General features: G+C 41.0%; 2 protein-coding genes across 2 annotated transcripts in view; both read left to right on the top strand.

The window, feature by feature from the left end:
- The first annotated feature begins 7079 nt into the window (after window positions 1-7079).
- The window catches only part of LOC139386650 (glutamate decarboxylase 1-like), a 45508-nt gene continuing 25795 nt past the window's right edge, over window positions 7080-26792 (top strand). Inside the window, exon 1 of the mRNA XM_071132411.1 lies at window positions 7080-7153. Within this exon, the coding sequence (XP_070988512.1) occupies window positions 7132-7153 (22 nt within the window). The 5' untranslated portion in view covers window positions 7080-7131. The remainder of the gene's footprint in view (window positions 7154-26792) is intronic.
- Window positions 7711-25739, top strand: LOC139387532 (glutamate decarboxylase 1-like). Its single transcript, XM_071133827.1, has 10 exons — window positions 7711-7735; window positions 7913-8053; window positions 13086-13328; window positions 17302-17392; window positions 18076-18188; window positions 23554-23669; window positions 23750-23829; window positions 23930-23984; window positions 24284-24400; window positions 25671-25739. Exons 1-10 carry the CDS (start codon window positions 7711-7713, stop codon window positions 25737-25739), a joined length of 1050 nt encoding a protein of 349 aa, XP_070989928.1.

Genomic DNA, 26792 nt, shown 5'->3' with positions numbered 1-26792 from the left:
AGACAACTGGTTGGGTTTCTTTTAAACCAAGGGAAAGGGGATGTGATTGGGTAAGGGAAAAGGAGTAGGTGTGTCTTCAGATTGGCAACTTATTGGCGACTGATTGGCAACTGATGACTGCCACCTGTGACTAGGGCAGAAGGAGAGAAAACAAACAGCAACTGCCCTTCTCAGATTAGAATCTAGAAAATGTACTAACATTCCAAGTGTTAGATTGATTGATTAATTTTATTTCAGTGTCATACACCAATTGGTGCCAAGCCCACATGTGCTTATAAGACACTATTTCTTGAAGTACGATGTGCACAAAACAAAATTACATTTTGCAATTAACACGCATACATAATGATCATGGCAAGTACAGCTACCATTTTGTAACATTATACAAACAATACATTTCTACTTCTCCCCAGGCTTTGAACATAAATTGAGCAATATTAAATACGCTCTGTGTAAAGGGGATTTTCAGGTGAACAAAATAGAACATCAGTTGCAGATATAGTCAATCAAAAATCAATCTGGTTTAATATAAATTTGCAAACAGGGAACACAGTATCTGCACAGGAGCAGAGAATAATGTCTTACTTGACCTTAAATCCTAATTCCACAGCACCAGGAAGTCAAAACAAATGTGTCAGCTGCTAAAGAATCACAGTGTTTCACAGAATACAACAACAATCACTGCCCTTAGTCCTTGGACCTCCAGACCTCCTGGCGGCCCTATCAACAGATACGAGTTTAACAAACAGCATTGAATCTAGTGTCCATCAACCCGCACAACCAGAACACTGGAAATCACAGAAAGAGAAAACATATTGTGTTAATCACTCTAAAATGAATAAGAACTTCAATCATCTTAAATATTCTCCATTACAGTCCCCCGTTTTGGTCATTCGACATATCCATCAAAAGTGACATGTCAATGGCCAATCAGTATCTCAATGCATTTAAGTTTAAGATTATTACAAAATTCACAGTGTGTAGACCCCCACAATCAACCTGCCATTTCAAAAATAATTATTCAGATATGCTACAGTTCAGAACTCACAGACGTACAGTAGAAGCCATTGATGATGTCCAGGATATTGTGTTTCCCAACCAGACAAGCTTTAGCCTGAGCTGTCACCACCATCACCTGCTGTACATTCAGCCTCATCAGACTGTCCCAAGCACCAACAGCATGAGAGAAGTATGGGGTTATTTTCTGCTTATGCATCCTTTCACCCTTTTGCATCCCGTGTAGCTCAGTTGGTAGAGCATGGCACTAACAACGCCAGGGTTGTGGGTTTGATCCCCATGAGGGACCAGTATAAGAAAAAGTATGAAAATGGATGCACTCACTACTGTATGTTTTTCTGAATAAGAGTGTCTGCTAAATGACTCAAATGTAATTATTTAGATGCCAAACTCACCATCGGTATGTATGGCCAAAAGCTCTATGTTCATGTCATCTGACCAGGACTGGCTCCAGGCAAAAGTGACATAGGCAGCCCCCAATACATATTCACAAATTGAGGGTGGGAACGATGTGGTGATTTCCACTTGGAGTGGAGAAATAACAACAAGTAGAGCACTGTCAGTGTAGCTAGCTAGCATGCTAACCTTATCTAGCTAGCTAACCTTATCTAGCTTATCTGTTGTTGTACACTGTATTCAAAAGATTAGCCAGAGATTTAGGCTATGGCTTGTTCTGAAGCTGGATTTGTCATAAGCATTGAGGGAAAACTTTGCCAGAGATGGATAGGGGAAACCAGCATCTTTGACTTTGCCATTTGTTGTTATCGTCAAAGTTTTGTCATGTTCCATAAATTGCAGGCACAAATCCGCAAAAGAAATAGAAAGAATAAGATGAAGCTCCTATAATATGGATAGCCTAACTATTGAACGGTTTTGGACGAGAGACAAGTTTTTCTACATTGAAATGGACATAATGCAACCTTTAGTAGGCTGCTGGCAGGCTATTTTGGCTGAGCTACAGCAATGCCAAGTCAGCCCATACCAGTGTTGGGGAAGCTACTCTGAAAATATAGTTTACCAAGATACCGATTACTTCACACTGGAAGAAGTTGTTCTACACTAAAGCTAAAGTTAGAAAAGTAGTTCAGTTTTTCACTAGTTCACTACATTCACTAGTTCACTACATCCAAACTACTAGATAATTACAATATCTAAATCTCAAGTGTCTTAGACTACAGCTTGCGAGAACAGATCATTCCAGAATCAGATGTTACCAGAATGTGTAACTTTGGCTATTAAACGCAAAAAGTGAGAATTAGGCACACAAAAAGTGTTTAAAGTGAGAATTAGGCAGGTATGATGCAGAAAAAGAATGTCAATTCTTGCCTACTTCACCATATTTTATTTTATTTGTGAGAAGCAAGAAAATGTGTGAGTAGTTCCAGTTCACTAGCTATGCCGTAGCCTCGTTACGGGGAGCCTGAGGAAGTTCCATGGCAGAAATCAGCTAAAGAGGGGTCAGAACCTGGTGTAAATCAGTGGCACCTCACAAAACGTTAAACCAATCAAATGCGTTGCTTGGATGGAGTTCCAAAGGTGCTCACCAGATTGATGCTGCAGGAGCAACAGGGAGGACTAAACATGTCAACAAAACAAGCACTGGTAACAAAACATTTTAGAATGTTTGCAGCACGCTGGTTTTCACAGCAATTCCCTGTTATTTCGAGATGAGCAGCTAAAGCTGCAGCAAGAGGTGAGAAATGGTACACAATGCTGGCACTTCTCAATTTTAAAAATGTTGACGTTTTCGAAGTGATACTGTATTTGGCTGTAAAGGCTAGCATGAGGGACAAATAGCTAACCACAATGTTTGTTTTGAGAAGTTAGCTAATGTGAGGTTCTGTGTTATACACTATAGCCCGTTACCATATCACATGTGATGGAATACTATTTGCTGTTGGCTTGTGTGGGTGTATGTGTTATGCAACATAGCTGACTTGAGACATTGTTAACAGTTTCAGGGCCATGGGCCTTTTTCATGATGGAAAAATACAGAATAACATGAAGACAGGAACTGTGCAATGAGATGGGGGGCACATTCAGAACGTAGTGTTGCGAGAACAAACTGTCTTTTGTTAGATAACAGGAGCCAGGTGCCTGATAACTGTATATTCTACACAACTACAACGACTGACCGCTGAAGCGCCCAGGGTGCTGGGACCAGCTCGGGCGCCAACAATCAACGATAGGCTGGGTAAGTTTAAACCACGCCCAGTCTCTACTCTGACAGGCCGGGTCGGAAGCAGGAACTACCCCTGTCAGAGTATATTATAATAATTTTGTCAGGAACAAATCAGTTCTCTGTTTGCCCTGCGAGGTGGGACAGAGAGCCCGTATATACGAAAATTGCATTTACCACTTATTGCTTAGCTAATAAAAAATACATAGTATACAATCGGTGACTCAATGTCATATTTATCCTGATACCAGATTTGAATTGATGCAACCCTAACACTAATCTTGTAATATACCTAGGTATAACTAACTAACTAGCTACCAGCTAGTTCAATTTCTCTCATGATTATGAAGCCAACAACATTTAAAAAAAAAAAAGCATATTATTGACCTTAAAGTTTAGCTGTGTTAGCCCAGTCGCTAGCTTATCCAGGGTCAGTGATGCGAGCAACCATGTACTGTCTATAGGAACTGCAATAATTTTGCTAGCAAAAATGATAAATTGAATGAAATTAAATGAAATGAACCTCATAAAATGTTACCTGTAAAGCTTATCTCCTGTAGCCTAATTGCCATTTCCTTATTTTCATACTGTACCTAAATTAAAAGGCATGTACAAAATCTGGTATAATTGAGAACATATAGCTCAACATGTAAACAATGTGTGAGTTTAGCTATTCTCTGCTTCAGATGAAGATGCCGATAATAACAGTAATGTCATCATACTGGAGACCTATGGCTGCATTCGCGATGCACGCAATAAGCTGAAAAATGTATTCACATAGTTGATATACTGACAATCAAATAAAACTGGAGATCTTACCACTGGACAAAAAGGAAATATTAATTTGAGAATACAACACAGAAACACAGACACATTAGAGACAGAACCCCTCTTTATTGCAGGATTGTGATGATTCATCAACAGTGACACTAGATCATTTTGAATAATAGTTTAACAGTTAAAACAAGTTTAAACACTTCAATTCAAAGAATCAACACTTCATCACTTCAAAATGTAGAAATAAGATAACTCATAATATGAGTAGGATTAGATAGTTTAGTGTAAACAACAATAGACAATTGAGTAGTCACAAGTAGGCTATTATTACTAAAGCAGGGCCAACAATGCTCCACTGATCCCTGATCTACTGGGTGAGGAGACTTCCATTCCAGCCCAGCAATAGCACACTTAATTATCAACTCAATAGATTTGATCAGTTGAATCAGGTGTGTTACAGCTGAGCTGAAACAAAACCCTGCACACCTAAAAGGGTTGACCTGCTCCAATTGTAATTGGTTTATACATTGTGTTTGATGTTTAACAGTATTTTAGTATACTACATTTGCTAAGATAGGTAAGCCTACACATACAGTATAACCAATTTTTGTATTTATTTAACTAGGCAAGTCAGTTAAGAACACATTCTTATTTACAATGACAGCCTAGGAACAGTGGGTTAACTGCCTTGTTCAGAGGCAGAACAACAGATTTTTACCTTGTCAGCTCAGGGATTTGATGTAACAACCTTTTGGTTACTGGCCCAATGCTCTAACCACTAGGCTACCTGCCGGCATACCCCTAGTCTCTTAGATATTCATTGGGACCTCTCTCTTCATCTGCAAACAGGCTTTCACAGCTTTCCATATCTGAGAACAGAAAACAGGCTTAATTTACTTAAGTTAGACAGCACTGAATATTATGTTCCTATTTTCTCTCAGTCTTCAAAGTTTCCCTCTCTAGGGACTGGAACTGGAGAATCTTTTCAAAATGTCCTCCAACAAAATGACCTGCCCTATCCAGTAGCCTACATTCTCTCTTTACCGACAGCTTAAGCTGCAATTTCACCATGTTCCATGGCTGCTATCCACTAATGCATTTGGAGACTGTGTATTTAATTTAGAACGATTACATCAATATAGCTAGCTAATAGGAAGATAGCTAGCTGGTGCCATAGCTGATGACATTTAATTAACTTACCTAAACATGGTGTAAAGTTAGCTGGCTAGCTATCTAGCAGCTCACTTGAGTTAACCTACAAAGTGGCCTACTGTAGCCAGCTAGATTGTTTTTTAACTTAAAAAAAAATGTATTTACTTACTTGAATAGGTTCCCCCACTGCCTCTGTTTTTTGGGGTCCTTACACAAACTAAATAATGGGCAATCTTCAAGATATTTCGGTGATAGCAAAGCGCAGCCAGCAGCCTTGTGGACAGGACGAATGGAGTCAGAGCGGGTTGGCGTCGTTTTTTCGTCTAAATAAGGATGCATAAACAGAAAATAACCCCATAAAATATGGTGTTGGATCTTTAGTGTTATGGGGCTATTTTGCTTCCACTGGTCCTGGGGCCTTTGTTAAGGTCAACGGCATCATGAACGTTACCCAGTACCAGGACATTTTAACCAAAAACCTGGTTGCCTCTGCCAGGAGGTTGAAACTTGACTGCAAATGGATCTTCCAGCAAGACAATAACCCCAAGCACACATCAAATTCTCCAGACATCAACCCCATTCAAAGCCTGTGGTTTTGGGCAGTCCATAAGCACAGACATAGGATATTGAGGATCTCAAAATATTCTGTATGTAGGAATGGTCTAAGATCCCTCCCAATGTGTTCTCCAATCTCATAAAACATTTTAGAAAACGTCTCAGTGTCGGTATCCTCGCAATGTGGAGGGTGCTGGAGTATTGATAACAGCGGATCCAAAAAGCTTTTTAAACAGTATGTCAGCTGTGTTGATACACACTGTATTAACACAGCTGCCTTCTCAGCTTTATCTTTCTTATTTTTTGACCAAAGCCATTCGCTCACCTGACTGTTCACATCCCATCCTCGTCACCAAGCTTAAAAGACCATTTTCAGGTGAACAAAAGAGAAATGCAGTTACGGATATAGTCAATCTTAAATCAATATGGTTTAATACAAGTTTGCAAACAGGGAGCACAGTATCCTGCACAGGAGCAGAGAATAATGTTTAACTTGGCCTTCACCCTTATATCCTAATTACACTGCACCAGGAAGTTAAACCAACTTTGTCAGCTGCTAAAGAATCAGTCTTTCACAAATTACAACAGTGTCCTTGGTCCTTGGACCTCCAGTCTTGTGTCAATCCCTATCAACAGATGTGAGTTTAACATATAGCATCGAGTCTAGTGAACATCAACCCACACAACCAGAACCCTGGAAATCATGTGTATTACAGATAGGGAAAAAACATACAGTGTTAATCCCTCTAAAATGAATAACAACTTTATTAATCTTAAATATTAAATACCCTGTCCAAAAAATAAGTCAAGCTTTTGCTCGTCATATTATAATAGATAACGCCATAATGTCTTGTTTGCAAATAACACCCTTCTCAGATTAGAATCTAGAAATATTACCAACATTTCAAGAGTAAGAAATTCATTACTATGAGTAAGACCATGTGTATCAAGAAAGACATTGAGCTAGACACTTAAACATGCTCTCACAAACAATAATCATTCTTTTAATGTCATATAAATCCAGTTGCCAGTTTTAATATATTATTCCAATCATGTCTTCAGATCAAAGGAAACATTCACAACAGTCTCTTTTTGATCCTTCAGAGTACTGCATGCAGGTTGAGTAGCACACACAAACATATTTTGAGCCAAATAATTACACACAAAAGGACAAAAAAAGACAGAAGAGATCATAATGAATTGATGTGGTAGCTAGTGATTGTCAGAAACATTTTGGGGAGGCTCTCATTCTCAAAGGTTTTTGGAATAGCATTGTTTCATTCAGGTTGAATAGCCTTGTGTCATAATGCGCCCACCACCACGCCTAGTTCCTCCAGGGGGTTATATATTCCACAAAACCATTCCAGGTGCATCTCATGGAGGGGCAGCAGTGGAACAGTGAGATACTGGACAAACTTCACTCCCAGAACTCAATCATATGTGGACACATTATGGATTACTTGCAGCTGCCAGGTCAGAGTCAAATGAGCATATCAATTATTTAGATGTATCTCTATGGTATATCTATGGGGTTATGTCAGTTATGTCATGATGTGATTTTTGTTTGTGTTTTGAGACATTCGCTCAGGTAAAGCAGTAAACCCTGAGATAAGGCTTTAGGCTATTTTTTTACAAGTTTCTTATGATATCTATGAATAAGAAATCGTATTTGTGTTAGCATATCAATCTATTTGAACAATATTTTGTACTCACATGGTACACATGGTATGTAAATAACATATGCAACATGTGATCTGTTTGGGAACTCTGTATTTGCTTGATATTGTTGAGTGGAGACAAAGAACAAGTCAGACTACTTAGTTTTAATAATGTGTTGCAATTACTTTTGTTAAGTTTGTATCTATTAACTGCATACACACAATTGTCCCTCCAGGCCAGACTCACAATCTTTTGACAGTCTGTTCATTTCTCTGACCTGGCCCTGGCCATTTTGATCCTTCAAACGGTCAGACTGGGTTACACACAAAACTTTGCTCCTGATTACATGGCCTGAGTTTCCTGTTGCTTACATGGTTTCAATCAAAGAATATACGGGTGACTAAGATGCTTCTTCCCACCCTGCCCTCGCAACCCACCTGACTACTACGCTTTCCCTTTGATCTTCAGTCTCTACTTTACAGGCAAAACTAAAATAATTCTTCATGACAATTTACAGCAGATATGTTAATATTGGTGTCGGATCATCATGTACTCTGCGTTTATTTGTTCCAGAAAGCATCACAGAAAAATCTACACCTGGTGGGCAGATTTTGGCAGAGAGTAAACAGAGAAGCTCCTCTGACAATATCAACTCTCCACAGACAAGTGACAACACCTGCATACCCAAGGACTTCAGCTGCATATACAACAAAGGTAAAGCCAGGCCAACAAAAGCTGCATTATGAGGCTGATGAAAGCTACTGCTGGTAGCCTTTTCATCAGTTAAACTGCTCTCGAGGTCTTCGTCCCAAATGGGACCTTTTTCCCTATAGAGTGCCATACTTTTGACTAGGGCCCATAGGGTCAAAGGTAGAGCAGTGTGGGGACTAGGATGCCATTTGGGACACATGTCAATAAAATGTATTTATTAAACCTTTTTTTACATCAGCCGATGTTACAAAGTGCTATACAGAAACCCAGCCTAAAATCCCAAACAGCAAACAATGCAGATGCAGAAGACACATACAGTATCAACATGGTCTGGCTTTCTATCCTGAAGGTGAAAGAAATGTACACCTGTTTAGGCGAGGTACTGGCTAGTGGAGTAGAACACTTGGGAAAAAAAGGACAGCCGCACACTCTAGGAGCTCAGATGAAATGATTTAATAACCAAAGTTTCGACAGCCAAGCTGTCTTCATCAGGGTATATTGACAAACACTGCAGGTCACTTAAGCAATAAGGCCCATGGGGGTGTGGTATATGGCCAATATACCACGGTTAAGTTCTTAGGCACAACGCAACGCCACAAACCCTCAAGGTGCCTTATTGCTGTTATAAACTGGTTACCAATGTAATTAGAACAGTAAAAATAAATGTTTTGTCATAACCACGATATATGGTCTGCTGTACCATGGCTGTCAGCCAATCAGCATTTAGGGCTCGAACCACCCAGTTTATAGTAGTTTTATATAGTTTGAAAGGACAACTATATAAAAAGGACAACAACTGTAATCATGGCCGGCTGTGGCTTGATTATATTGGTTGATTATTTACAGATATACTGTAAATAGAACATATAAAAAACGTGAATGGATAACATACGATCATAGATACAATTTGGCTACATAGGCCTACAAACAGTATTTACAATGGATAGCAAATTAAATTTAAGGTCCAAACGGCCTCTCGTTTTAACAATAAATTGTCACGGTCATCCACTCTCCTAGGGAGGGGGACGTGTTCAATGCTGATATAATGAAGGGCCAAAATAAAGTTGTTGCACCTAATTCTTGTAACGTCTGCTTCCAACTCATACTCTCAAACACGTAGATCCCCTGAACGCAGCTCACTTTCCAGCCCACTTTCCAGCTCACACTCTCAAACACATAGATCCCAATCACCTGAATTCTGATCACCTGTTCACACACCTGTATGTCAGTATCACACACTATTTAGTTCAGTTCTTTGCACCCCATCATTGTGAGGTATTGTTTGTTTTGTGACACACTTCTAGTCGAAGCGCTGGTTTTCCCAGTAATTTAATCCTCTCGTGTATGATAGTTTTTGCCTGCCTCACTAACGAAGCCTTTTGCCTGCCTCACTAACGAAGCCTTTTGCCTATTCCCTGCCTGTACTTTAGCCTATCGGATTTCCTGTTAACTACCTATTGCCTGATCTCCCGGACGACGTTACTAGCCTTTTCCCTGCCTGTACTGTTGCCTTTTTAGACCCCCTGTGTATGACCTTCTGTCTGCCCCTGGACCCAGCTACCTGCCTCCTGTGGTCCTTTACAATAAACACCTGCTGCGCCCTACACTTAAAACCAGCTCTCGGTCTCCCATTGTGTTCATTACAATGGTGCTACAATGCTCAGAGATTCGTACTTTTAGTTCACGCTTCGTTTTGCCCTCATAATTTTTACCACAAGGACAAGTTATAAGATAAATAACTGCCTTAGTGGCGCACGTGATAACACCTTTGATTGGGATCTGTTTTCTGTTTGAGAATGTTTGAAGGATCTACATTTGTAAGTGCCATTGCATTGAGTGCAGCAATTACACTTGTAGTTTCCATCCGGTAGAGGCTCAAGGAGATGTTGTGTATTTTGTGGTGGTAAATCAGAGTTTACCAATTGATATCTGAGATTTCTGCCCCGTGAAAATACGACTAAGGGAGGGTCTGAAAACACATTACCGATACAGTCATCAGTAATACTGTCTATCCTCCCTGGGAATTGTGTTCCTGTACACATGCAGGAGGGGCATCATTCACTGAGGCAGTTCAGATCAACCTGGACTCTGAAGTAGACAAAACATCGTAAACGTAAATCTATCTCCCTCAATTTAGTATGGTATATATTAATTTGTGATATGTTACAAATTACAATTTGTACAGTATGTTACGAATTTCCAATACGTATGATATGTTACAAATTCCAATTTGTTGTGGCTAATGTTAGCTAGGTGGCTAACATTGTCGAGGCTATGGTTTAGGGGTTAAGGGGGGAGGGGGAGGGGAAGACTAATGGTTTAGAAAGAAATACTAATAAGTAGTGCACATATTTATCAATCTGATAAAGTGCATTCGGAAAGTATTCAGACCCCTTGACTTCTTCGACATTTTGCTGCTTATTCTAAAATGTATTAAATTGTTTTTCCCATCAATCTACACACAATGCCCCATAATGACAAAGCAAAAATAGTTAAATATATATTTTTAGCAAATTTATAAAAAAATAATGTGAAATATCACATTTACATAAGTTAACCCTTTACTCGGTACTTTGTCGAAGCACCTTCGGCAGCGATTATAGTCTCAAGTCTTTTGGGGTATGACGCTACAAGCTTGGCACACCTGTATTTGAAATCACTCCTGCGTTGTCTTGGCTGTGTGCTTAGGGTCATTGTCCTGTTGGAAGGTGAAGCTTCACCCCAGTCTGAGGTCCTGAGCTCTCTGGAGCAGGTTTTCATCAAGGATCTCTCTGTACTTTGCTCCATTGATCTTTCCCCCGATCCTGACTAGTCTCCCAGTCCCTGCCACTGAAAAACATCCCCACAGCATGATGCTGCCATCACCATGCTTTGCCGTAGGTGCCAGTTTTCCTCCAGATGTGGAGCTTGGCATTCAGGCCAAAGAGTTCAGTCTTAGTTTTATCAGACCAGAGAATCTTGTTTATAAAGGAACCTTAGCCTTTTAGCAAACTCCAAGCGACCATGTGCCTTTTACTGAGGAATGGCTTCCGTCTGGCTACTCTACCATAAAGGCCTGATTGATGGAGTGCTGCAGAGATCGTTGTCCTTCTGGAAGGTTCTACCATCTCCACAGAGGAACTCTGGAGCTATGTCAGAGTGACCATTGGGTTCTTGGTCACCTCCCTGACCAAGGCCCTTCTCCCCCTGATTGCTCATTTTAGCCGAGTGGCCAGCTCTAGGAAGAGTCTTGGTGGTTCCATACTTCTTCCATTTAAGAATGATGGAGGCCACTGTGTTGTTGGGGACCTTCAATGCTGCAGAAATGTTTTGGTAAAATTCCCCAGATCTGTTTTTTAACACATTGTCATTATGGGGTATTGTGTGTAGATTGATGAGGAATACATGTTTTAATCCATTTTAGAATAAGGCTAACGGAACAACATTTGGAAAAGGGGAAGGGGTCTGAATACTTTCTGAATGCACTGAACAAAAATATAAATACAACATGCAACAATTTCAATGATTTTACTGAGTTACAGTTTCATTTCTGGGATCTTTTATTTCAGCTAATGGAACATGGGACCAACACTTTACATGTTGCTTTTACATTTTTGTTCAGTGTATATCAGACACATCATTGGGGTGTCAACTAAAATACATACTCCAGACAAGATTAAAGAATGGGACAAGTAGAATATAGAGGAAAACCTGGTTCAGTCTCCTTTCCAACAGACACTGGTAGACATATTCACTTTTCAGCAGGACAATAACCTAAAACACAATGCCAAATATACACTAGGTGTACAAAATATTAAGAACATCTGCTCTGTCCTTGACAGACTGACCAGGTGAATCCAGGTGAAAGCTATGATCCCTTATTGATCACTTGTTAAATCCACTTCAATCAGTGTAGATGAAGAGGAGGCAGATTAAAGAAGGATTTTTAAGTCTTGAAACAATTGGGACATGGATTGCGTATATGTGCCATTCAGAGGGTGAATGGGCAAGACAAAAGATTTAACTGCCTTTGAATGGAGTATGTTAGTCAGTGTCAGGTGCACTGGTTTGAGTGTATCAAGAACTGCAACGCTGCTGGGTTTGCATGCTCAACAGGTTCCTGTGTGCATCAAGGATGGTCTACCACCAAAAGGACATCCAGCCAACTTGACACAACTGTGAGAAGCATTGGAGTCAACATGGGCCAGCATCAACACATTGTAGAGTCCATGCCCCGACAAAATGAGGCTGTTCTGAGGGCAAAAGAGGGTGCAACTCAGTATAAATAATGTTTTGTATACTCAGTGTAAGTCAGTGCTTGCGTCTGCAGTTTGCATGAATTTGAGTGGTTAATAGAATACATGTTGACAGAATGGCTGTGAGACAGGTAGGGCCCTTCCCAGATAGGGCCCTTGCTTCTGGTACCACTGAAGGCCCCATTGTTCAGTCCGGCAGCTTGAAGAAGATGTGTCACCATCCAGGCTCATGTCACAGCATAAAGTGGCCTGATAGCGAGATTAAAATAAATGCATTATGTACCTTTCACCACAAAAGCCATGTTAGCATTCACTGCACATGTTGCTGAACAATTCAACCCTTTTGGTAGTGTCATTGATATATGGAAATTCACATACAATATTCATAGGCTTTGACTAATACCTGTATTGTCTTGTGGGCCGCTTTAGCATTAGCTAGCCTAACATGAATCATATTACCAGAGCAAATAACTTTTTCTTTCAATACATGTGTTCTGGACCTTTTAAAAACTACTCGCGGGCCGCTAACTGTTAGATAACAAACAACCTTATCCAGTCATGTTACCTAGCTGACTAACAACCTGATACCGCGACCACCAGTATGCTTTAAGATGGCACTGGAAAAAAGGAAAGGTGCTCTTGGATGTGCTCTCAGGCCTATAGGCTAAATCAATTGAAATCAATACCTTTTTATGGTGCTCCTAAATACTTTTTGGGGCTCTTAATTATTTAAAGATGAGCACTGACTACCAATTTAAAAAGTACATTTAGAGCCCTGACTGTGTCCCTTTTATGTTTAGATCTACTCCCTGCTCTCAGTGGTGAGGACACAACCAAAAGTTTCTTCCAAGAGCTGGTGAACATTCTCCTCAGCTATGTCTGCAAGTCGTTCAGACGGAGCTCCAAAGTCCTGGACTTCCACCACCCTCACCAACTCAGAGAGGGCCTGGAGGGCTTCAGTCTGGCGCTCCCAGACCAGCCCGAGAACCTGGAACAACTCCTGGTCGACTGCAGGGACACCTTGAAGTATGGAGTCAAAACAGGTACCGTAAGAGCTGTTGACTGTTTTGCCAAACGTACTCCATTAGGGGTGTAAACGGTTCTCCAAGCCCAAGGTTCAGTACATATTGCAGTTTTGGGGTTAGGGTTCAGTTCAGGTACAGCGAGAAAATGAAATGCCAACAGTTAATGTAGTTCCTTTTTGTTTATTTAAGAAAATACAAAGTATTGGTACTCCTGGTTCAAGATGATCATGAGTCATAATGCTTTATGACAGCACAGGTGAAATTGTTTAAAATACAGATTTCTGTACTCTAACGCAACCCCTGGATATGATGGTTATTATATCAATATTTGAGCATTAAAGCTTTTCTACTGCCATTTCTTGCATAATTAATTTTACAGACACAAAAATATCCCACCTTGTTAAGTGTATTTTGTTTTGTCGACATTTGGAAAGTTTGCCAACAAATTAGCTAGCTGTTTACATCAGGCTGGTCATGAAATGCTTTATCCAACAGGTACTTTACTCGCATTAAAAGGATGGATGGAAACCGGGTTAATGTCAAGCCATTTTGAGGATGCTGGAATTATATTTTGGACGAACTTGCACATGCCTACAGGAGACTTTTGAAGTAGCCAAATCAAATGAAAACATTGTGACTGATTGTAAGCTATATGTAAGCTATATTTTGTCTCCAATGTTTATTGAAAACATACATACATTTGCACAATAACCACTTGTTGTCTCTCAAATACATTGTTACAGTTGGTGGTTAACTATCTAGCAATTGTTTTGCCATATTAGCATTAATGTGAAATCTGTCAAAACACAAGTTGAAACAAGTTGAAAATGAGCCACTTTACAATTCCCCACGTGGCAGTTTCTTGTCATTCTTGCTAGTAATCTGGCAACCCAGAATCACAACAACAGAATCACAACAACAGGCTGACTTCTCCCCTATGGAAGCGAACATAGTTTTCGTGACATTATCAGCCAACCCATCTCTATGGCCACATTATTATAGGACGACTTGGGAAAATAATGATCTGCAACAGATCACGCATATCAGTATCAGAAGTAAAAATACAGCCAGACTGGCCTGCTACTATACCTTTCTAGATCTTACACACTGTCGAGAGTAGACCCACAACTGAGCTAAACGTAAAGAAACATTCCTATCACAGGGCTTTTGCACGGTATTCAAATAAAAAATGTTCACTGCAGCCGAGAGTAGAATTTTGTACTCACTTGAAAACAATAATGCAATTATTCATTGCATTGTGGTGTTGTAGGCTAGTCTAGGTAAGATAATTGTATTGTCCCTAAACAAGATCAAATCAAATTGTATTGGTCACATACACATATTTAGCAGATGTTATTGTGGGTGTAGCGAAATGCTTGTGTTCCTAGCTCCACAATGCAGCAGTATCTAACAACACACAACAACTGAGTCCGCAGTGTTCTGTCAAACATTATTAAAGTGCCAGTGTTCCATGACTATGTGCTGTACATAGGGCAACAGCCTCTAAGGTGCATGTTAGAGTAACCGGGTGGTAGCCGGCTAGTGACAGTAACTAGGGGTACTGGGCGGAGGCAAGTGGTGACTATTTAATAGTCTGATGGCCTTGAGATGAAAGCTGTTTTTCAGTCTCTCGGTTCCAACTTTGATGCACCTGTACTGACCTCGCCTTCTGGAGGGTAATGTGGTGAACAGGCCGTGGCTCGGGTGACTGAGGTCCTTGATGATCTTCTTGGCCTTCCTGTGACACCATGTGCTGTAGATGTCCTGGAGGGCCATACTAGGTGGTGATATATTCCAATGGTGCATCTGTAAAAGTTTGTGAGGGTCTTAGGGGCCACGACAACTTTCTTCAGCCTCCTGAGGTTGAAGAGGCGCTGTTGCGACTTCTTCACCACACTGTCTGTGTGGGTGGACCATTTCAGTTTGTCAGTGAAGTGTACCCCAAGGTGCTTTTCACCTTCTCCACTGCGGTCCCGTCGATGTGGATGGGGGTGTGTTCCCTCAGCTTTCTCCTGAAGTCCATGATCAGCTCCTTTGTTTTGGTGACATTGAAGGAGATGTTATTTTCCTGGCACCACTCCACCAGGGCCCTCACCTCATCCCTGTAGTCTGTCTCAATGTCGTTGGTAATCGGGCTACCACTGTTCTTTCATGCGCATTGATGCACTTGGCCTCTCCTCAGCTATTCCTATTTGTTCTTGTGGATTCATATTGAAAATTGATGCAGCTTTGAATGCTTTTATGTGTGCTATGATTGCTAGTTAGCCTATTGCAGATCTGGACAAATGATCCACCATTATTGTCACTCTGAGTGGAGAGATGAGACGGCAGGGTTGACATTTAGGCTGTATTTTGACCTGTGGTATAGTTAACCAATAAGGCCCGAGGGGGTGTGGTATATGGCCAATATACCACGGCTAAGGGTTGTTCATAAGCACAACGCAACGTGGTGCAGTATATTCGCCATAAACCCCAGAGGTGCCTTAATGCTATTATAAACTGGTTACCAACATAGCTTACCAACGGAGCACGAACACCAAAATCATACACACGTAACATAAGAGTAATCCCGCACAAAACAAGGGCGGGTAGCCTAGCTATAAATAAGGAAGCCCATCAAGCAAACACAAAAAACACAGGTGCAACTAATAAGACAAAACAAACAGAAACGGAAAAAGGGATCGGTGGCGGCTAGTAGGCCGGTGACGACGACCGCTGAGCACCGCCTGAACAGGCAGGGGAGCCAACTTCGGCGGAAGTCGTGACAGATATAAGTGAGGTGCATGCAAGCAGATGAGGAAATATGGATAGAATGGAAGACATTCTATAGTAAAACCTGCCAAAGAGTGAATGTAAACCAGGGGGAAAAAACTCACTACCCTCCTCTGTGTCCAATAAAAAAAATCACACAACCCTCCCCAAAGCAGCAGAAAAACTAATAGACAACTCTCCCCTATTGCAGAGTGGAGACGAAGTTGTGCTGTTTTTTCGTTTTGTGGGTGATGTAGGCCAACCTGGACTCAGGAGTAGATGTAACATATTACATTTAAATCTGGGACATTCCAATTAGTATGATATGTAAGTTTTGCATGGTATGTATTAATTTGTGGATGTCCATCATCCATTTTGTATGATATGTTGCGAATTACAATTTGTATATGTTACAAATTTCAATTCGTACAATAAGTTACGAACTGAGTACAATATATCACAAATTTGAAAAACGTATGGTATTTTATGAATTCCAATTTGTTGTGGCTAAGGTTAGCTAGGTCACTAATGCTAACATTAGCCAGGTGGATAACGTTAGCTAGGCTAGGGTTAGGGCAGGGTTTTCCAAACCCCAAGGGGTGCACGTTTTAATAATGTTAATGCACCCCTTGGGGTCCCGAGGACCGAGTTTGGGAAACGCTGGGTTAGGGGTTAAGGTTAGTGTTACGTCTGTGTCGGCATTAATGTGTCAACATGTTTGAGGTGTTGACAGCTACATGGGCTATTCTCGTTGATCAGTGTCGACATATTCTCTCTGTCCATTGCTGTTGTAATCTACTGGGAAGTCAAAATGTTCTTAAACGATGATGTAGAATCCTCCTTGTTTATCGACCCAACCACTCGCCATCATACAGATCTAGTTCTTGGCTGCAAAAGGACTTCATGAAATTTGCCAATTAAGATTTGAATTTATACTACAAAATGTGCAGAGGCTCCAGTTGTTTTAACAGAATAGCCTGAAATGTTTTTTTTTTCAGCTCAGATTTACTCTAAGCTTATACTGTAGGCTTAGTGTTTTTTTTGTGTGGTTTTTTTATGTATTCATTCGGGAACCGAAGTCCCAGTACCGAACGGTCAAGTAAAAATATGTGCACAGTTACCCCCCATACTTCATGTACCAGTATGTCATTGGTTCTGGCCATGGGAATGGCTGACATTATAGATATCATAGACATTATAGATTAGTAGAATGTTCCAGAATGTCCTCATCTGTCCCCAGGTCACCCACGCTTCTTCAATCAGCTGTCATCAGGGCTGGATGTCATCGGTCTGGCCGGGGAATGGCTGACGTCTACCGCCAACACAAACATGTAACATTTACATTCCTTTTTATTTAACCCTTATTTTACCAGGTAAGATGACTGAGAACATATTCGCATTTACAGCAACGACCTGGGGAATAGTTACAGGGGAGAGGAGGAGGAATGAATGAGCCAATTGGAAGCAACCCAAAAAAATCATCATCAAGCTTTAATTATTTGAATCAGCTGTGTAGTGCTAGGGCAAAAAACAAACCATGCACCCAGGGGGGATTATTTTTTATTTTTTAAGTACATTCCCTCTGGGTGCATGTTTGGGGGGGCAGGACCGAGTTTGGGAAACGCTGTTTTAAATCATAATGAATAAAATAATATGGACAGGGTGAATCTGATCCTATATCAGCACTCCTATACGCTTGATACATACAGCCCCAGGTTACACTACATTCTTAGAAAAAAGGGCTCCAAAAGGGTTCTTTGGCTGTCCCCATAGGAGAACCCTTTTTGGTTCCAGGTAGAACCCTCTATGTTAAAGGTTCTACATGGAACTCAAAAGGGTTCTACCTAGAACCAAAATGTTTTTTCAAAGGGTTCTCCTATGGGGACAGCCGAATAACCCTTTTAGGTCCAAGGTAGCACCTTTTTTTTCAAAGAGTGTATGGCCCATGGTGGGATCTGTCATCTGGTAAATGTCATTCTGCAATATGAGTTAAAGTGTAAAAACTTTTTTCTAGGTTTACATATGAAGTGTCCCCAGTGTTCATTCTGATGGAGGAGATTCTACTGAAGAAGATGCAGGAGATTGTGGGTTGGTCAGAGGAAGAGGGGGATGGAGTTTTCTGTCCAGGTACAGTGTTAGCTACATTCCGACCTTGCTATCGATACAAACAATGTAGCCAAAGACAAACATACACTTTGTTACATTAATCCTTGTTACTTTCACTGAATTGGTTCATTGTGTCCTCTTAATTTTGGATACATTGTTTAGTTGTTATGAAGTTCAATGAAATTATAAACTTAAGACAATCTCTCAGATATCCACCTATAATACAGTACTCTCTATGACTCTCTGTAGGTTACACAGACCTTTGGCCCCGATCCTATTCTAACCACCTCTCGCCGGCTTTGTATTTATGCTACCTGATGAAATTGCTGTATAACATGATCATGTTGCCATCTAATGCACATTCAAATGTCACAAATCAACACTGCAGAGCTTTCCCTGTCCTCTGCCGTGCCTTAATTGTATTACTGTTGATGATATCTGGAAATGTGCATGTACACCCTTGCCCATTTACTGTTGCTAGCCACAATTCTGACTTGTGCTCTGATATCTGTTTCACTGATTTCAGCTCTCGTAAAAGCCTGGGATTTCTGCACGTTAACACTAGAAGCTTCTGATTTGTAATAGACGCTAGCTAAAAATATTTAATGAGCAAACCTTCCTTCATGACCTGGCCTCTGTAAATTGGTACAGAATCTGCTTTATTCCCTCTGTTCGAAGAAGCTTGGACCTTCTTTTTTGATATCTTCAGTTATATTGTTAACAAACCCTCCCCCATAAAGAAAATGAGAATTAGATACAGGTTCAGCCCCTTGCAGAGTTACTCCACCTCAAGAATTGCATTTGGCGAAAGGCTCAGCACACACATACTCAGGCTGACTGGCTCTCGTTCAGGCAAATGAGAAATAAGTACACTCAGGCTATCCGGAAGGCCAATGTTAGTTACTTTAAGGAGCAGTTCTCTCTCTGTGGGTCTAACCCCAAGAAGTTCTGGAAAACGATTAAAGACCTGGAGAATAAACCCTCCTCCTCACAGCTGCCCATGTCCCTTAAAGTTGATGATGTGGTTGTTACTGACAAGAAGCACATGACTGAGCTCTTTAATCACAACTTCATTAAGGCCGGATTCGTATTTGACTCAGCCATGCCTCCTTGCCCGTCCAACATTTCCTCATCTCCCACTAATACAGCTAGCCCCGATGCTCCTCCCTCTTTTTCCCCTGCCCCGCTACAATGTTTCTCCCTGCAGGCGGTCATTGAGTCCGAGGTGCTAAATGAGCTCCTTAAACTTCACCCCAAAAAAACATCTGGGCCAGATGGTTTAGACCAGGGGTGTCAAAGTCAAATGGACGGAGGGCCAAATAAAAAAATCAGCTACAAGACGAGGGCCGGACTGTTCGAATGTTCATTGAAAAATTTTTAAATGACGCATATAGTCTAGTGAACCTAATTGAACCTACTGAAAACCTAACAAATATATTACAATATGATCAGATAAATAAAGCAATATTTTCTTATGGCTCTGTCAGTAATCTTTAATTTTCAACAGACACAAAAGACAAATTTCCTTTATATAAATATCCCCATAACATGAACATTAAATGAAAGAAACCGGTATTCAAGGCACCATCAGTAGACTATATTTTCTATTTTAGCAAAAGTGGGCTAAATTTACTTCAAAGAAAAAACAATAATAGCAATTTTCTATCATCCACTCAACTGAAATATTTTTAAAATATAATTGGATTGAAATACAAAAAAATAAAGTGCAAAAATCTATTAATCAAAAACAACACTTTGTTTAAGGAGAAGTAACATGCAGTGAAAACAAATATTAAATTTTAACTTTTAAACTTGAACTGAGTAAAAACTCTAAATATGTGATTGCACAGTAATGTTCACTTGTTTGAGGTTGAGGGTGATACTTGGTGGTGTCCCATCTTTTCCACAAGTTCATCAATGTTCGGGGTAAGGCTCTGAGCTGAAGAAATCCTCAGAATTGAGTGGAGGTGTTCAGCAGTAAGTCGACTTCTGTGTGATGTTTTGTTCAGGTTCATCAAAGAAAACAGTTGTTCACACAGGTATGTGCTGCCAAACATAGACAACGTTTGAGCAGCCTGGATGCGCAGCTGGGGCATTGTGCCGGGGAGGAAACGGGCGAACTCCGCAGCACCCACTGCCGCATATTTTGCCCTCAGTGCATCATTGCATTGGAGGTCAATCAACTCCATTTGGAGGTTTGGTGGTGAGCTTTCCACGTCAACAGCAAATGGGTTACCGAGCAGTTCCAACCTGCTTTTTTGTGCTTCAAAGTCAGCAAATCGGCGTCGAAAGTCAGCGGCAAGCATACCTATTTTATCAGCCAACTGTGTGCTCGGGAACGCACTGGTAGAGAGCTTCTCTTTCATGGTCTGGCAGCTGGGAAAGTGGCTCAAATTTTCTTTCCGCATCTGCGTCTCCCACAGAGTCAGTTTGGTTTTAAATGCCTTCACTGTACTGTACATATCAGAGATGACACGATCCCGACCCTGCAGCTGCAAGTTTATTGCATTCAGATGACTCGTAATGTCACACAGAAAAGCCATTTCACACAGAAACATTTCGTCTCGGAGTTGTGTTGTGTCTTTCCCTTTGCTGTCCAAGAACAGACAAATCTCCTCACGAAGCTCGAAACATCTTTGAAGCACCTTTCCCTGGCTTAGCCATCGCACCCCTGTGTGATAAGGCAAATCACCATGCTCCGTTTCTAACTCCGTCAGAAATGCCTTGAACTGGCGGTGATTCAAACCTTTGGCTCTGATAAAGTTAACTGTGCGCGTGATGATGCTCATTACATGCTCCATTTTCAAGGCTTTACCGCACAACGCTTCCTGGTGTATGATACAATGATAAGCTGTCAGCTCACCTGTCGCGTTTTCCTCTTGCATCTTTTCCCGTATCTTCGCCACCAGTCCGCTCCTGTGTCCACACATCGCAGGTGCTCCGTCGGTTGTCAAACCCACGAGTTTTTCCCAAGGCAGCTCCATCTCATTTACACATCTTGACACCTCTTCATACAAATCATGCCCCGTAGTTGTGCCATGCATAGGACGTAAAGCCAAAAACTCCTCTGTCACGCTTAGGTTGGAGTCCACTCCGCGGATGAAAATTGACAACTGGGCAATGTCAGAAATGTCGGTGCTCTCATCCACAGCCAAGGAATATGCAATAAAATCTTTTCCCTTTTTCACAAGCTGCTCTTTTAGATTGATGGACAACTGGTCTACTCTCTCGGCAATGGTGTTTCTGCTCAGACTCACATTTAAAAAGAGTTGCCTTTTTTCTGGGCAAACTTCGTCACAAACTTTAATCATGCAGTTTTTGATGAAATCCCCCTCCGTAAATGGCCGGGCTGATTTAGCGATCTCTTCTGCCAAAATAAAACTGGCCTTGACAGTTGCGTCCGCGTGTGTGTCCGCGTGTTTCGTTTCATAATGTCGTCTCAGATTATACTCTTTCAGTACCGCCACACTTTCTCCACACAGAAGACACACAGGTTTTCCAGCTACCTTCGTGAACATATACTCCGACTCCCACCTTGTTTGAAACCCCCGGTTCTCAGTATCCACCTTCCGTTTTGCCATTTTTGATGGGTATCTGAAAGTTAATTTTACTGTGATGCTGACGACTGCTGTGCCAATAAATATTGAAATGAAGCAGCCTACTGCTCGGTGCGTCACCTTTGCATTGTGGGAAATGTAGTATTGGTGCGTGTAAAAGATCTGCGGGCTGCCGGCTTGCTGCGGGCCGGTTCTAATAATAAATCAAGATCATCCCAGGGGCCGTAAAAAACCTTCTTGCGGGCCGGATGTGGCCCGCGGGCCTTGACTCTGACATATGTGGTTTAGACCCTTTCTTCTTTAATATTGCTGCCCCGTATAATCGCCACGCCTCTGACCTTTTTAACCTGTCTCTCCTCTCTGGGGAGGTTCCCATTGCTTGGAAAGCAGCCAAGGTTAGTCCTCTATTTATATGCAGATTATACAATGGCCCCTTATACTGGCCCCTCCTCAGATATTGTGTTAAACGCTCTACAACAAAGCTTTCTTAGTGTCCAACAAGCTTTCTCTGCCCTTAACCTTGTGGTTTGGTAAGAAGAATGCCAATCTCACCACAGGTGTGACTACCATCTCTGGGGGTTTAAAGCTTGAGGTAGTCACCTCATACAAGTACTTGGGAGTATGGCTAGACAGTACACTGTCCTTCTCTCAGCACATTAAATTAAATTAAATCTAGACTTGATTTCCTCTATCGTAATCGCTCCTCTTTCACCCCAGCTGCCAAACTAACCCTGATTCAGATGATCATCCTACCCATGCTAGATTATGGAGACGTAATTTATAGATCGGCAAGTAAGGGTGCTCTCGAGCGGCAAGATGTACTTTACCATTTGGCCATCAGATTTGCCGCCAATGCTCCTTATAGGACACATCACTGCACTCTATACTCTTCTGTAAACTGGTCATCTCTGTATAACAGTCGCAAGACCCACTGGTTGTTGCTTATTTATAAAACCCTCTTAGGCCTCACTCCCCCCTATCTGAGATATCTACTGCAGCCCTCACCCTCCATTCACATCTGACTGGGATTGGGAGTCCCATAGGGCGGTGCACAATTGGCCCAGCGTCGTCCGTGTTAGGGGAGGGTTTGGCCGGCCGGGATGTCCTTGTCCAAAAAATAGGCACGCTGGGCTTTTGGTTTCTCTCCCTCTAAAAACAGAAATAAATATGTTGGCCTTTATAAATATTATTTTGGCCTTTATTCAGATTACAATCACTTTAAATTCTCTAGTACAGATAGTATTGAAGACTATCAAATGCTTCTCAAAGATGCCCTCTGGTGGTCAAACTAGCACTAACTAGCATTAATGGCAACAATAGCTGACGATGAAAAAACGGGCCATAGAATTCTGCGGCAGCCCGCAAGGTGTGCAGCAGTATGGCTCAACTTTTACAGGAAGAACTACTGTACAACACCCGTTCTGCCAGTCACATTCTGTTAAAGGTACTGACAGTTGTGGCTGCTTTGTGTGATGTGTTGTTGTCTCTACCTTCTTGCTCTTTGTGCTGTTGTCTGTGCCCAAGAATGTTTGTACCCTGTTTTGTGCTGCTACCATGTTGTGTTGCTACCATGCTGTGTTGTCATGTGTTGCTGCCATGTTGTCGTCTTAGGTCTCTTTTTATGTTGTGTTGTCTCTCTTGTCGTGATGTGTGTTTTGCCCTATATTTTTATTTCATTTATTTATATTTTTAATCCCAGCCCCCATCTCCACAGGAGGCCTTTTGCCTTTTGGTAGACTGTCATTGTAAATAACAATTTGTTCTTAACTGACTTGCCTAGTTAAATAAAGGTAATATAAAAATAAAATAAAATGTATATATTTCCTTAGGTGGGACCATGTCCAATCTGTACAGTGTACTACTGGCCAGATACCACTTCTTCCCTGAAGTAAAGACCAAAGGGATGACTGCTCTGCCCAGGCTAATCCTCTTCACATCAGCACATGTATGTGTATTCACGTTAGGTCATGCTTATTCATATTATCTATAAACATGTACTGACAAATATTTTTTTCCCTATTCTAGAGTCATTATTCAGTCAAGAAATCTGCAGCAGTCCTTGGGATAGGAAGTGAAAATGTTGTGGTGGTGAAATGTAATGACTGGTAAGCAAGGAGGGGAGTGTGATTTGCATTTGTTGATCGTGAACATCAGAGACAATATCATCAGAGCTAAATGAGTGATGTCCTTTTTTTACTATTCAAGGGGGAAAATGATCCCTGCAGAATTGGAGTCAAGTATCATTACTGCCAAAGATCAGGTAATGGATGAATGAGTCTTCTCTTGCCAAACTGAGGGATACAGGGCTGTGAATTAAATACACGGAAGCATACCTGTATACAGTATGTCCAGCCAGTGAAGGATTTAGTCAAATTAGGATGAAACAGACACCCCCAACAGAATACGCTCAAATCAGAATTTCTTTTTGCCATTCAACAACATTGTCTGGTGCATAAAATGAGCTACCAGAGCTCCAGTGTGTTGGCAGGGACTATTTCACAGGAACAGGTCAATACACTCATCATGATTCTTGTCATCTCTCTCTCTCTCTCTCTTCAGGGTTTTGTCCCATTCTACGTCAATGCCACAGCAGGCACCACTGTGTACGGAGCCTTTGATCCTCTCAATGCCATCGCAGACATCTGTGAGAGCCATGGACTCTGGCTGCATGTTGATGTATTTACCTTATAGCATCCATCATGGCTTACCGGACACACATTTAGCCTTATTTCTGATGTATTTACCTTATAGCATCCATCATGGCTTACCGGACACACATTTAGCCTTATTTCTGATGTATTTACCTTATAGCATCCATCATGGCTTACCGGACACACATTTAGCCTTATTTCTGATGTATTTACCTTATAGCATCCATCATGGCTTACCGGACACACATTTAGCCTTATTTCTGATGTATTTACCTTATAGCATCCATCATGGCTTACCGGACACACATTTAGCCTTATTTCTGATGTATTTACCTTATAGCATCCATCATGACTTACCAGACACACATTTAGCCTTATTTCTGATGTATTTACCTTATAGCATCCATCATGACTTACCGGACACACATTTAGCCTTATTTCTGATGTATTTACCTTATAGCATCCATCATGGCTTACCGGACACACATTTAGCCTTATTTCTGATGTATTTACCTTATAGCATCCATCATGGCTTACCGGACACACATTTAGCCTTATTTCTGATGTATTTACCTTATAGCATCCATCATGGCTTACCGGACACACATTTAGCCTTATTTCTGATGTATTTACCTTATAGCATCCATCATGGCTTACCGGACACACATTTAGCCTTATTTCTGATGTATTTACCTTATAGCATCCATCATGGCTTACCGGACACACATTTAGCCTTATTTCTGATGTATTTACCTTATAGCATCCATCATGGCTTACCGGACACACATTTAGCCTTATTTCTGATGTATTTACCTTATAGCATCCATCATGGCTTACCGGACACACATTTAGCCTTATTTCTGATGTATTTACCTTATAGCATCCATCATGGCTTACCGGACACACATTTAGCCTTATTTCTGATGTATTTACCTTATAGCATCCATCATGGCTTACCGGACACACATTTAGCCTTATTTCTGATGTATTTACCTTATAGCATCCATCATGGCTTACCGGACACACATTTAGCCTTATTTCTGATGTATTTACCTTATAGCATCCATCATGGCTTACCGGACACACATTTAGCCTTATTTCTGATGTATTTACCTTATAGCATCCATCATGGCTTACCGGACACACATTTAGCCTTATTTCTGATGTATTTTAATTGTGCATGCTATAGTCCAGTACTAAGGATAATTTGTGTCCGGGAAACCGTCCCCATAAGAATTTGTTATATATAAAGATAAGATTGTATTTAGAGTAAAATTTTCTTTATTTCTTAACAGGCAGCCTGGGGCGGAGGACTGTTGATGTCCAAGCGGCACCGCGTGAAACTACAAGGGATTGAACGGTAGGTACGGTAACCAGAGAGAACAGAGACTTAAGGACACCCAACATTTACAGCTCTCCGAAAAGATAATAGATTTCTGAATTTCACTCTACCATACAGCCAGGATCAATTACATTTTGGGGATACTGTTTCCATTCACAATTTAAATGGAATTGACCCTCGACAGTTCTGCCTTGATTGGATCTTACATGCAGGTCTATTTGAATTATGTTTATTACAGAGCCTGGTCTGTGACTTGGAACCCTCATAAAATGATGGGTGCTCCGCTGCAATGCTCAGCCATACTGGTGAAGAAAAGGGTGTGTAGTCTAACGCTATGAATATTAAAAAATCAAGACGACCAAAACATTCCACCCTGAATTACAATTTGCACGCATTCAGAAATACACATACATAATGTAGTCAGTGGTTTGTCACTCACAGGGCCTCTTGAAAGACTGCAATCAGATGTGTGCTGAATACCTTTTCCAAACTGACAAGCACTACGACACCTCTTATGACACCGGAGACAAGACCATTCAGTGTGGCAGGCATGTTGATGTCTTCAAGCTCTGGCTCATGTGGAAGGCCAAGGTATGTAACATACTCACATGGATTTTATATATTTATTTATCAACTGGTAAATAAAACTAACTTCATTCCCACCTTGATACATTTATAGTGCTTTATATATATATATATACTTTATATATTTCTCTTCTTAGGGTTCAGAAGGCTTCGAATCACAGGTCAATAAATGTTTGGAAAATGCTGAGCACTTGTTTGACAAACTCAAACAAAGACCAGACTTTGAACTCGTCTTCAAAAGCAAAGTAAGTCTGTTTTTTAAAGTCCCTTGTAGATATTGAATAATTCCTCAGTGAGATGAATCGTTGTAAGCCTTTTATCTGTGATACATCCCCATGCAGCCTGAACACAGCAACGTCTGCTTCTGGTACATCCCACCAAGTCTGAGGAACATGTCCCCAGGTCCTGAGAGGAACAGGAGACTCCATGAGGTAATGCTACACCTTGGATCTCTAATGTTAGTGATATATTAGATGCGTCTTAATTCAAC

This window comes from Oncorhynchus clarkii, chromosome 28 (genome assembly GCF_045791955.1).
Source record: "Oncorhynchus clarkii lewisi isolate Uvic-CL-2024 chromosome 28, UVic_Ocla_1.0, whole genome shotgun sequence".
NCBI classification, from domain to species: domain Eukaryota; kingdom Metazoa; phylum Chordata; class Actinopteri; order Salmoniformes; family Salmonidae; genus Oncorhynchus; species Oncorhynchus clarkii.
Note: the sequence above shows the minus strand (reverse complement) of the source record. Positions and strands in the feature narration are given on the sequence as shown.